This window comes from Bombina bombina, chromosome 2 (assembly GCF_027579735.1).
Source record: "Bombina bombina isolate aBomBom1 chromosome 2, aBomBom1.pri, whole genome shotgun sequence".
Taxonomy (NCBI): domain Eukaryota; kingdom Metazoa; phylum Chordata; class Amphibia; order Anura; family Bombinatoridae; genus Bombina; species Bombina bombina.
Genome location: NC_069500.1, coordinates 4,719,006 through 4,732,165, shown reverse-complemented (window position 1 = coordinate 4,732,165; position 13,160 = coordinate 4,719,006). Strand labels below are relative to the sequence as shown.

Here is a 13,160-nt window from a genome sequence, read left to right as displayed (position 1 = left end):
GCCAATAAGACGCCCACATTATTTGGCGCCTAAATGCTTTTTGGCGCCAAAATGACGCCACATCCGGAACGCCGACATTTTTGGCGCAAAATAACGTCAAAAAATGACGCAACTTCCGGCGACACGTATGACGCCGGAAACGGAAACAAATTTTTTGCGCCAAAAAAGTCCGCGCCAAGAATGACGCAATAAAATGAAGCATTTTCAGCCCCCGCGAGCCTAACAGCCCACAGGGAAGAGTCAAATTTTTGAAGGTAAGAAAAAATGATTAAATCAAATGCATTATCCCAAATATGAAACTGACTGTCTGAAAATAAGGAAAGTTGAACATTCTGAGTCAAGGCAAATAAATGTTTGTTTATAAAGTTCTAAATATATGTATTCAAAGTGCCCAACCATAGCTTAGAGTGTCACAGAAAATAAGATTTACTTACCCCAGGACACTCATCTACATGTTTGTAGAAAGCCAAACCAGTACTGAAACGAGAATCAGCAGAGGTAATGGTATATATAAGAGTATATCGTCGATCTGAAAAGGGAGGTAAGAGATGAATCTCTACGACCGATAACAGAGAACCTATGAAATAGACCCCGTAGAAGGAGATCACTGCATTCAAATAGGCAATACTCTCCTCACATCCCTCTGACATTCACTGCACGCTGAGAGGAAAACCGGGCTCCAACTTGCTGCGGAGCGCATATCAACGTAGAATCTAGCACAAACTTACTTCACCACCTCCATCGGAGGCAACGTTTGTAAAACTGAATTGTGGGTGTGGTGAGGGGTGTATTTATAGGCATTTTGAGGTTTGGGAAACTTTGCCCCTCCTGGTAGGAATGTATATCCCATACGTCACTAGCTCATGGACTCTTGCTAATTACATGAAAGAAAAGAATATTAGTCACACATACGGTGTCATTACAGAGGGTGTCACAGAGATGAGAATATTAGTCACACATACGGTGTCATTACAGAGGGTGTCACAGAGATAAGAATAACATAATTTATGTAAGAACTTACCTGATAAATTAATTTCTTTCATATTAGCAAGAGTCCATGAGCTAGTGACGTATGGGATATACATTCCTACCAGGAGGGGCAAAGTTTCCCAAACCTTAAAATGCCTATAAATACACCCCTCACCACACCCATAATTCAGTTTAACGAATAGCCAAGAAGTGGGGTGATAAGAAAAAAGCGAAAGCATCAAAAAAATAAGGAAATGGAATAATTGTGCTTTATACAAAAAATCATAACCACCACAAAAAAAGGGTGGGCCTCATGGACTCTTGCTAATATGAAAGAAATGAATTTATCAGGTAAGTTCTTACATAAATTATGTTTTCTTTCATGTAATTAACAAGAGTCCATGAGCTAGTAACGTATGGGATAATAAATACCCAAGATGTGGAACTTCCACGCAAGAGTCACTAGAGAGGGAGGGATAAAATAAAGACAGCTAATTCCGCTGAAAAATTAATCCACTACCCAAATCAAAAAAGTTTAAATTTTTATAATGAAAAAAAACTGAAATTATAAGCAGAAGAATCAAACTGAAACAGCTGCCTGAAGTACCATTCTACCAAAAACTGCTTCAAAAGAAGAGAAAACATCAAAATGGTAGAACATAGTAAAAGTATGCAAAGAAGACCAAGTCATTGCTTTGCAAATCTGATCAACAGAAGCTTCATTCTTAAAAAGCCCAGGAAGTAGAAACTTACCTAGTAGAATGAGCCGTAATCCTCCGAGGCGGGAATCCACCCGACTCCAAATAAGCATGATGAATCAAAAGTTTAAGCAAGATGCCAAATAAATGGCAGAAGCCTTTTGACCTTCCTAACACCAGAAAAGATAACAAATAGACTAGAAGACTATCTGAAATCTGAATAGCTTCAACATAAGATTTCAAAACTCTTACCATATCCAAAGAATGTAAGGATCTTACCAAAGAAGTCTTAGTAAAAGACAATAATTCCTCCCTAATGTTGATAGAAATCACAACTTTAGGTAAAAAATGAAATGAGGATAGCAAAAACCACCTTATCCTGATGAAAAAAAATCAGAAAAAGGAGACTCACAAGAAAGAACAGATAATTAAAAATTGTTCTAGCTGAAGAGATGTCTAAAAAGAACAATACTTTCCATGAAAGTAAATAATGTCTAGAGAAAACATATGCTCAAATAGAAGAGCCTGTAAAGCTTTTAGAACCAAATTAAAACTCCAAGGAGGAGAAATTGGCTTAATGACAGGTTTGATAAGAACCAAAGCCTGAACAAAATAATGAATAACAGGAAGGAACACTGCCTTACCCTGATGAAAAATCAGAAAAGGAGATCCACAAGAAAGAGCAGAAAACTCAGAAACTCTTCGAGCAGAAGAGATAACCAAAAGGAACAGAACTTTCCAAGAAAGTAATTTTAATGCCCAGAGAACGCAAAGGTTCAAACGGAGGAGCCTGTAAAGCCCTCATTACCAAATTGAGACTCCAAGGAGGAGATATTGACTTAATGACAGGCTTGATACAAACCAAAGCCTGCACAAAACAATGAATATCAGAATGAATAGCAATCTTTCTGTGAAAAAGAACAGAAAGAGTAGAGATTTGTCCTTTCAAATAACTTGCAGACAAAACCAACCTGAAAAATTGTAAAATTCTAGGAATTCTAAAAGAATGCCAAAATAATTTATGAGAAGAACACCAAGAAATGAAAGTCTTCCAAACTCGATAATAAATCTTTCTAGAGACAGATTTACAAACCTGTAACATAGTATTAATCACCGAGTCAGAGAAACCTCTATGACTTAAGAATCAAATGTTCAATCTCCATATCTTCAAATTAAATGATTTGAGATCCTGATGGAAAAATGGGCCTTGAGATAAAAGGACTGGTCTTAACGGAAATGTCCAAGGTTGGCAACTGGCCATCCGAATGAGATCCGCATACCAAAACCTGTGAGGCCATGCTGGAACCACCAGCAGTACAAACGAATGCTCCATTAGAATTTTGAAGAACTAGAGGCGGAAGATATAGACAGAATGATAATTCCAAGGAAGTGTCAAAGCATACGCTACTTCCGCCTGAGGATCCCCGGACCTGAAATAGGCCCCTTGGAAATTCCTTGTTAAGACGAGAGGCCAACAGATCTATTTCTGGAAGCCCTCACATATGAAAAATTGAAAAACATATCTGGGTAAGGACCATTCTCCCGGATGTAAAGCTTGATTAACAGAGATAATCCGCTTCCCAAACGTCTATACCTGGGAAAAGGACCCCAGAATTTAGATAGGAGCAAAATTTAGCCCAAGCAAATATCCGAGATACTTTGTCACAGTCTAAAGACTGATAGTCACACCCTGATGATTGACATACACCACAGATGTGATATTGTCTGAAAAACAATAAACGTCTCTTCCTCAAAAGAAACTAACTGAAAAACTCTGAGAAAACACGGAGTTCGAAAATATCAAATGGTAATCTCGCCTCCTGAGATTTCCAAACCCCTTGTGCTGACAGAGATCCTCAGACAGCCTCCCAACCTAAAAGACTCACATCTGTAGAGATCATGGTCCAGGTTGAACTAAATGATGGTGATCTTAACCACCAAATCATGAGAGATAAATATTAGGATTTGAAGATTTAAAATGCGAAATCCTAGAATCCCTGCACCATAATTCAGCATAAAAGACTGGAAAGGTTCTTTCTATTGAAAATGAGCAAAGGGAATTGAATCCAATGCTGTGGCCATAAGACCTAAAACTTCTATGCATATATAGCAAATGAAGGAAATAATAGAGACTAAAGGTACCGACAGACGGAACCCAATAAAATTGTCCCTTGTCTGATAGAGACAAAGACAGTGACACAAACTATCTGGAAACCCCCCCAAAAAAAAGGTGACCCCTGTGAGAGGAATCAAGAGCTTTTGAAAGAAAGATCCTCTAACTATGTCCTGAAGAACAAAGTGAATCATATGAGATTCCGCATCCTCAGAAAATAATCTGAATGAATACAGAAAAAATATGCATTTATTGTATCTAAAGAAAACAAATAATGCTATCACTGACCAAAAAAAGGCAGAATAGTCTGAATAAAGATTCCAAAACTTAGTTCCTAAAAATGGAACTGGAAGAAATACCCCAGAAGATTCCAGGTCGGAGCAGTGCTTGAACCCCATGGGAGCCCAGCCATGCTCCAACAGTACCCAAAATAAATAGGACCGAAACACACTTAAAGAAAGTGTTAGCCTTACTGGAATAAAATCAAAGAAATTTGGACCTGAATAGAACCAAATAAATTTCAAAAAAGTCTTAACCTGCCCCTTGCCAGCCAAGCTGGAATACGGCACATACTTCGCAATTTAAGGGAGCTGATTTTGAACGGAAAAAAATTCCAATTAAAAACATGTTACTTGGGAAAGAATTCAGGAATTCATTCCATAATAAGAACAACCAAACTAATGTAAGCTTAAAGTTTTAGTCTTAGAACTCAATCTTGAAGCCCAGAGTAACAGTTAAGAATTGAATCCAATCATAAAACAAATAATTGATTATCTTAGAAAAGAAATATGGATTTTTAGAAATCACAAAATTTTTCTAGCTCAAACAGCTAAAGACATAGATTAAACCTCATTTGCGAAAATATTCAATAAAAAGAAGACACAAATGAAATTATTAGCATGATAGTCCAGTTAAAGGACCAGACAATACAGTGGACTTGCATAATCAATAAATGCAAAACAAGACAAATGCAACAGCACCTAGTCTAGTAAATTTTGTCCCTTTAACAATGCTAAAATAAATCATAATCTGATACTTGAACTTAAAGTAAACAGAAAAAATGAAGCAATTGCAACATCCAAATAAATCACAGGTCCAAGAAAAGTACCTGAAACTAAATAATTTTCCATAAATAAGATACAACCATCTAAAAGAAAATAAATACTATTTTGCTATAGAAACAATAGCATAATTAGTAGGAGTAGAGATAGCCCCAATAAATTGGAGAACCCTCCAAATTGAATTAAACTGCCGGCAAAGAATATAGTTTAAAACCTTTGAAGAAGGAATAAAAGAAAATTTTCAGCCTATTCCATTCCCTAGTATAAGGAATTGGAAAAAAACCTCTGAAAACACAGAAGAATAAATAAGCAGAAATAGTGTTAGCTAGTCTTAAAGAACTAGTTACCTTAATATCCAAAATAATCAACACCTTTTCAACAAAGAACAAATGTACTTTAATAAAAAGGTAGATTTGTTAGAGTCAATATCTGATGAAGAAAATTCTGAATGAGAAAAAACATCATCAGAGAAGGATAAATCAGTATGTTGTTGGTCATTTGAAACTTCAATAATTAAAAAAGAAGTTGAAAAAGACCTAAAATTTTTTATTAGAAGGCGCAATGTCAGACAAAGCCTTTAAAATAGAATCAGAAAAATATTTCTTAAAAATCTTCTAAGTATTTCTTGTACATAAGATGTAAAAAGAATAGCAATATATAAAGCATAAATACTAATGGATTCTGCATGTAAAAGTTTATCATGATAACCTCTTACAAACCATAGCTAAAGATAAACATTTATAACATTTAAAATAAATGAACTTAGCTTTGGTAGGACTGAACTCAGTCAAGCGTTTTTCTAGAAGTAGCTTCTGATCCAGGGTCAATCTGAGACATCTTGCAATATGTAATAGAAAAAACAACATATAAAGCAAAATTGATCAAATTCCTTAAATGACAGTTTCAGGAATGGGAAAAAATGCCAGTGAACAAGCTTCTAGCAACCAGAAGCAATAAACAATGAGACTTAAATAATGTGGACACAATAATGACGCCCATATTTTTTAGCGCCAAAAAAGACGCCCACATTATTAGGCACCTAAATGCTTTTGGTGCCAAGAATGACGCCACATCCGGCGACGCCGACATTTTTGGCGCAAAACGTCAAAAAAAAATATGACGCAAACACAACTTCCGGCAACAAGTACGACGCCGGAAATGACAAAGAAATTTTTTTGCGCCAAAAAAATCCGCGCCAAGAATGACGCAATAAAATGAAGCATTATCAGGCCCCGCGAGCCTAACAGCCCACAGGAAAAAGTCAAATTTAAGGTAAGAAAAAATTTACAATTCAAATGCATTATCCCAAATAATGAAACTGACTGTCTGAAATAAGGAATATTGAACATCCTGAATCAAGGCAAATAAATGTTTGAATACATATATTTAGAACTTTATAAAAAAAGTGCCTAACCATAGCTTAGAGTGTCACAAAAAATAAGCTTACTTACTTACCCCAGGACACTCATCTACATGTAGTAGAAAGCCAAACCAGTACTGAAACGAGAATCAGTAGAGGTAATGGTATATATAAGAGTATATCGTCGATCTGAAAAGGGAGGTAAGAGATGAATCTCTACGACCGATAACAGAGAACCTATGAAATAGACCCCGTAGAAGGAGATCATTGCATTCAAATAGGCAATACTCTCCTCACATCCCTCTGACATTCACTGCACGCTGAGAGGAAAACCGGGCTCCAACCTGCTGCGGAGCGCATATCAACGTAGAATCTAGCACAAACTTACTTCACCACCTCCATAGGAGGCAAAGTTTGTAAAACTGATTTGTGGGTGTGGTGAGGGGTGTATTTATAGGCATTTTAAGGTTTGGGAAACTTTGCCCCTCCTGGTAGGAATGTATATCCCATACGTCACTAGCTCATGGACTCTTGCTAATTACATGAAAGAAATTAGTCACACATACGGTGTCATTACAGAGGGTGTCACAGAGATGAGAATATTAGTCACACATACGGTGTCATTACAGAGGGTGTCACAGAGATGAGAATATTAGTCACACATACGGTGTCATTACAGAGGGTGTCACAGAGATGAGAATATTAGTCACACATACGGTGTCATTACAGAGGGTGTCACAGAGATGAGATTAGTCACACATACGGTGTCATTACAGAGGGTGTCACAGAGATGTGAATATTAGTCACACATACGGTGTCATTACAGAGGGTGTCACAGAGATGAGAATATTAGTCACACATACGGTGTCATTACAGAGGGTGTCACAGAGATGTGAATATTAGTCACACATACGGTGTCATTACAGAGGGTGTCACAGAGATGTGAATATTAGTCACACATACGGTGTCATTACAGAGGGTGTCACAGAGATGTGAATATTAGTCACACATATGGTGTCATTACAGAGGGTGTCACAGAGATGTGAATATTAGTCACAAATACGGTGTCATTACAGAGGGTGTCACAGAGATGCGAATATTAGTCACACATACGGTGTCATTACAGAGGATGTCACAGAGATGCGAATATTAGTCACACATACGGTGTCATTACAGAGGATGTCACAGAGATGCGAATATTAGTCACACATACGGTGTCATTACAGAGGATGTCACAGAGATGAGAATATTAGTCACACATACGGTGTCATTACAGAGGGTGTCACAGAGATGTGAATATTAGTCACACATACGGTGTCATTACAGAGGGTGTCACAGAGATGTGAATATTAGTCACACATATGGTGTCATTACAGAGGATGTCACAGAGATGAGAATATTAGTCACACATACGGTGTCATTACAGAGGATGTCACAGAGATAATAATATTAGTCACACATACGGTGTCATTACAGAGGATGTCACAGAGATGAGAATATTAGTCACACATACGGTGTCATTACAGAGGGTGTCACAGAGATAATAATATTAGTCACACATACGGTGTCATTACAGAGGGTGTCACAGAGATAATAATATTAGTCACACATACGGTGTCATTACAGAGGGTGTCACAGAGATAATAATATTAATCACACATAAGGTGTCAATGCGGAGGGTGTCACAGAGATGTGAATATTAGTCACACATACGGTGTCATTACAGAGGGTGTCACAGATGCGAATATTAGTCACACATACGGTGTCATTACAGAGGGTGTCACAGAGATAATATTAGTCACACATACGGTGTCATTACAGAGGGTGTCACAGAGATGAGAATATTAGTCACACATACGGTGTCATTACAGAGGGTGTCACAGAGATGCGAATATTAGTCACACATACGGTGTCATTACAGAGGATGTCACAGAGATGCGAATATTAGTCACACATACGGTGTCATTACAGAGGATGTCACAGAGATGAGAATATTAGTCACACATACGGTGTCATTACAGAGGGTGTCACAGAGATGTGAATATTAGTCACACATACGGTGTCATTACAGAGGGTGTCACAGAGATGTGAATATTAGTCACACATATGGTGTCATTACAGAGGATGTCACAGAGATGAGAATATTAGTCACACATACGGTGTCATTACAGAGGATGTCACAGAGATAATAATATTAGTCACACATACGGTGTCATTACAGAGGATGTCACAGAGATGAGAATATTAGTCACACATACGGTGTCATTACAGAGGGTGTCACAGAGATAATAATATTAGTCACACATACGGTGTCATTACAGAGGGTGTCACAGAGATGAGAATATTAGTCACACATACGGTGTCATTACAGAGGGTGTCACAGATGCGAATATTAGTCACACATACGGTGTCATTACAGAGGGTGTCACAGAGATAATATTAGTCACACATACGGTGTCATTACAGAGGGTGTCACAGAGATGAGAATATTAGTCACACATACGGTGTCATTACAGAGGGTGTCACAGATGCGAATATTAGGTATGAGCATTCGGATGTATGAGCATTCGGATGTTTTGATATAAAACAAATGACAAATATGGCTGCTGACAGCAGCATTTAGCTATTTTTGGAGCTGAATATTTTCTTGTGAAAGTGCAACACAATGAGATCTAGATTTGGTATTGATAGTAAACAACCTTTTTATACAAAACCCTTGTGTTTGACGTTATATCTGTTTTGTTTACAAAGGAAACTTACGGAGAGTCCGTCGCGATGTCACTGCCATGAGAATCTCCAGTGCAGAGTCCAGGAGCCTCGAGTCTTTCTTGCCCCCTTCCTCCACATCCAGGAACGGGTTAGAAGGGGCAACTTCATCTTCCTGAGGGGGTTGGAAGCCTTGCAGGGCTGCAGATAAGTCACAAGCAAAGCTCTGAGTGTGCCACGTTTGTTACAGACTGGGCAACTAGTAAACATTTGTTTTAGGCTATGTGTTTTCTTCATACAATGTCACCCTACTGACCAAATGCCTGCATGTGCCCATTTTATCACAATTCTGTTTCTTTCATCACTGATCTACTCACCGGGTAGTAACAAGACTCGGAACGGGACCCGCAGAAGCTGGATGGGACAGTTGACCCTCTGGCAACCAATGGTCAGTTTGTAGACATATTTCACTGCCTGGCCACGGAAGGAGGGCGGAGCAGCAAGGGGCAGGCTCTCACTGTAGGAATCTGTATTGTGGAGAAGGGTTACTGACATGACACTAGTCTCCTCATGATGAGCCAGTACTATCTACCTCCTCATGTCTTGCCAGTAATCTACCGCTTCACTGTGCGGTGTCCTATCAAGACCCTATAAACCATTAATCACACACTTACATGACTTTGTCTCCCCGGGGTCCAGACGCAAGTCACAAAACAGGATTTTAGGAGGTGTGGAGAGAATGCACTGACCACGTTCACCTGGGGTAGAAGAGATAAACAGACATAAGAAACCCAAGTGGAGCCCAAGTAAAACGGATGGAGTACAGACAAAAAGGTGAGATGGGTAAGAGGCAGAAAAGAGTCAGTGACAGTGGCAACAGGAAGGGCGAAAGACAACATGGAGTCAGATTGGGCTGCACTGAGCTCAGATAAAGAAATAGAGCCCATCTCACCTCTGTTTGGTATAAAAACCGTCTCATTTTCAGCCTGAACGTCCTGTCTGGGCTCCTCATTGGCCGGAAGCTGCACCCGGCTCTCGCTGGCATGAAATTGGCAGTGGATCTGAGCACTGGCCCATGCTAAGGTCTCACTAGAAAGAAATATGACAGACACTCATATTGCAGATAGATACCAGTTACTGCCTGTGCTAAATCTCCCAGCTTACTGGCAGTGCGTACCTGCCAATCAGAGCCTGCTCCTAAGCATACACAGCAGCAAAATGTAAGATGTGTTCATAGAAAACCTTTGCTATGGTTGTAAAGTAACAGCATATGACACACATGCTCTTACAAGGCTCTTGGTTTAAATATCTTAAAGGGACATAACATGGAGTAACAAGACTTTACTGTAGTCGTGCAATACATTCAAAGTTTGTTTGCTTCAAGTGTTTTTCAGTGGCCACTGGCCTGGACATGTTGCTGAAGTAGGCACAGTTGTTAAAACAATGCTTATCGCCTCTTCTGAAGTCAGTTAGGGACAGATATTGTTGGGTTGGGCTTAGGAGGTCTGTAAAGTGCATCGCCTATACTTACAATCTGTACTAAAGTGCTCCATTCAGAGGCAGGTACGTGTGTGCACAGGGCTGTGACTGGGGGCAGCATTAGCACAGGGCTGTGACTGGGGACAGCATTAGCACAGGGCTGTGACTGGGGGCAGCATTAGCACAGGGCTGTGACTGGGGGCAGCATTAGCACAGGGCTGTGACACGGGGCAGCATTAGCACAGGGCTGTGACACGGGGCAGCATTAGCACAGGGCTGTGACACGGGGCAGCATTAGCACAGGGCTGTGACACGGGGCAGCATTAGCACAGGGCTGTGACACGGGGCAGCATTAGCACAGGGCTGTGACACGGGGCAGCATTAGCACAGGGCTGTGACACGGGGCAGCATTAGCACAGGGCTGTGACTGGGGGTAGCATTAGCACAGGGCTGTGACACGGGGCAGCATTAGCACAGGGCTGTGACTGGGGGCAGCATTAGCACAGGGCTGTGACTGGGGGCAGCATTAGCACAGGGCTGTGACTGGGGGCAGCATTAGCACAGGGCGGTGACACGGGGCGGCATTAGCACAGGGCGGTGACACGGGGCGGCATTAGCACAGGGCGGTGACACGGGGCAGCATTAGCACAGGGCTGTGACACGGGGCAGCATTAGCACAGGGCTGTGACACGGGGCAGCATTAGCACAGGGCGGTTACACGGGGCGGCATTAGCACAGGGCTGTGACACGGGGCGGCATTAGCACAGGGCGGTGACACGGGGCGGCATTAGCACAGGGCGGTGACACGGGGCAGCATTAGCACAGGGCTGTGACACGGGGCGGCATTAGCACAGGGCGGTGACACGGGGCGGCATTAGCACAGGGCGGTGACACGGGGCGGCATTAGCACAGGGCGGTGACACGGGGCAGCATTAGCACAGGGCTGTGACACGGGGCGGCATTAGCACAGGGCTGTGACACGGGGCGGCATTAGCACAGGGCTGTGACACGGGGCGGCATTAGCACAGGGCGGTGACACGGGGCAGCATTAGCACAGGGATGTGACACGGGCAGCATTAGCACAGGGCTGTGACACGGGCAGCATTAGCACAGGGATGTGACACGGGCAGCATTAGCACAGGGATGTGACACGGGCAGCATTAGCACAGGGCTGTGACACGGGCAGCATACTGTATGTATGTATGTATGTATGTATATATATAACAAAAAGCAAAAAAAAAAAAAAAGGCGCTACAAACTATGAGACTAGAGACAAATAAGGACTAGGTCACAAAAACTTTCCCCAGAACAGTAACCAGAACCCTAAGCTGCTATCCCTTTAAGGGAAAAGAGAACTGGAACAAAACTCCAGTAAACACTTTCCCAATGGAAAAAATGGAAATGTAGAGGAACAAAAGGGAAGATAGCGCTGGTTTTGTAGTATCAAATCTATATATGCAGTGCAAAGAAATAGTAAATAAATACTCTTAAAGATAAATGCACCTAATGAAACCGTAGGTATTAACAGCAGTAAAAGACCCATATAGTGACATATGTGAGCTGGTAACGGTAATTTAAATTCAATCCTATGAGGTAAGGCATGAAAATCCGCTCCCCTCGCAGAGTGTGACGAGATATTCGAATCACTGACAAATCTGTATTTCTTTTGTCCTTCGGTCTCCCCAGGATTATATATGAAAATAACGAAGCCGCAATATAGTGTGACAATGTTTAAAAATATGATACAATTTATTCACATGAAAAACACACTATTAAAATGCCTGCTTACATTAGTTAACCTCAAAGTAGTATGAGGTATTTTAAAGGCTGTTTCAGAGATTGTACATGTGAGTAATAATCGCTCTCTATGTATGCCGGGCTAAAATCCCAAACGTCAGCCTCAGCAGGAATAACAAACCGGATCCTCCGGTGTTCAGATATAGTTCATATGGCTAACGCGTTTCAAAGGATTTCTGCAATAGTTCCTTCTTCTTCAGAGACTTCTCTATACTTTACCCCATAGGATTGAGGTCTCATCCTGTAAGTTTAAATTTCAGCTGCATCTATCAACGTTACCAGCTCACATATGTCCCTATATGGGTCTTTTTACTGCTGTTTCATTAGGTGCATTTATCTTTAAGAGTATATATTTACTATTTCATATATATATATATATTTTTTACACACACACTGTTAAGCAGCTAACATAAGGTACATTTAGAGTATCAGAGTCCAGCCCTCTAACATTCATGCTCAGGCTAGGTGAGGTCACTTTGACGTATGATTATTTTTAATTGATGCTTCTGTGGGTAATAACACTTCCTGTTAGTAATCCTAAAGATATGGTATAAAAAGAATGTTAATGTGCTCTGTAGTTGCAAATTACTGACTCACGACAGGTTACATTCTGACTTCCATAAACATTTTTTTATATATAGGGTTTCAGAGGCACAGAGTGAGATGTTAGCAGTGATCAGCAAGTGTATAAGTTAATGCTACACTTACAAAGAGGACTACTAAAACATACCTCATGACCTGAGTAACTCACCCCTTGAGCGCGCCGACCTGAGTAACTCACCCCCTGAGCGCGCCGACCTGAGTAACTCACCCCCTGAGCGCGCCGACCTGAGTAACTCACCCCCTGAGCGCGCCGACCCGAGTAACTCACCCCCTGAGCGCGCCGACCTGAGTAACTCACCCCCTGAGCGCGCCGACCTGAGTAACTCACCCCCTGAGCGCGCCGACCTGAGTAACTCACCCCCTGAGCGCGCCGA

At 41.0% G+C, this 13,160-nt stretch overlaps 1 protein-coding gene across 1 annotated transcript in view; it reads right to left on the bottom strand.

Moving 5' to 3' along the window:
- The window catches only part of RGP1 (RGP1 homolog, RAB6A GEF complex partner 1), a 145,747-nt gene that overhangs the window by 94,242 nt on the left and 38,345 nt on the right, over positions 1-13,160 (bottom strand). Inside the window, exons 2-5 of the mRNA XM_053700955.1 lie at positions 9,860-9,996; positions 9,582-9,665; positions 9,285-9,434; positions 8,962-9,108 (exon numbers count right to left, since the gene is read on the bottom strand). Of these exons, the coding sequence (XP_053556930.1) occupies positions 8,962-9,108; positions 9,285-9,434; positions 9,582-9,665; positions 9,860-9,996 (518 nt within the window). The remainder of the gene's footprint in view (positions 1-8,961; positions 9,109-9,284; positions 9,435-9,581; positions 9,666-9,859; positions 9,997-13,160) is intronic.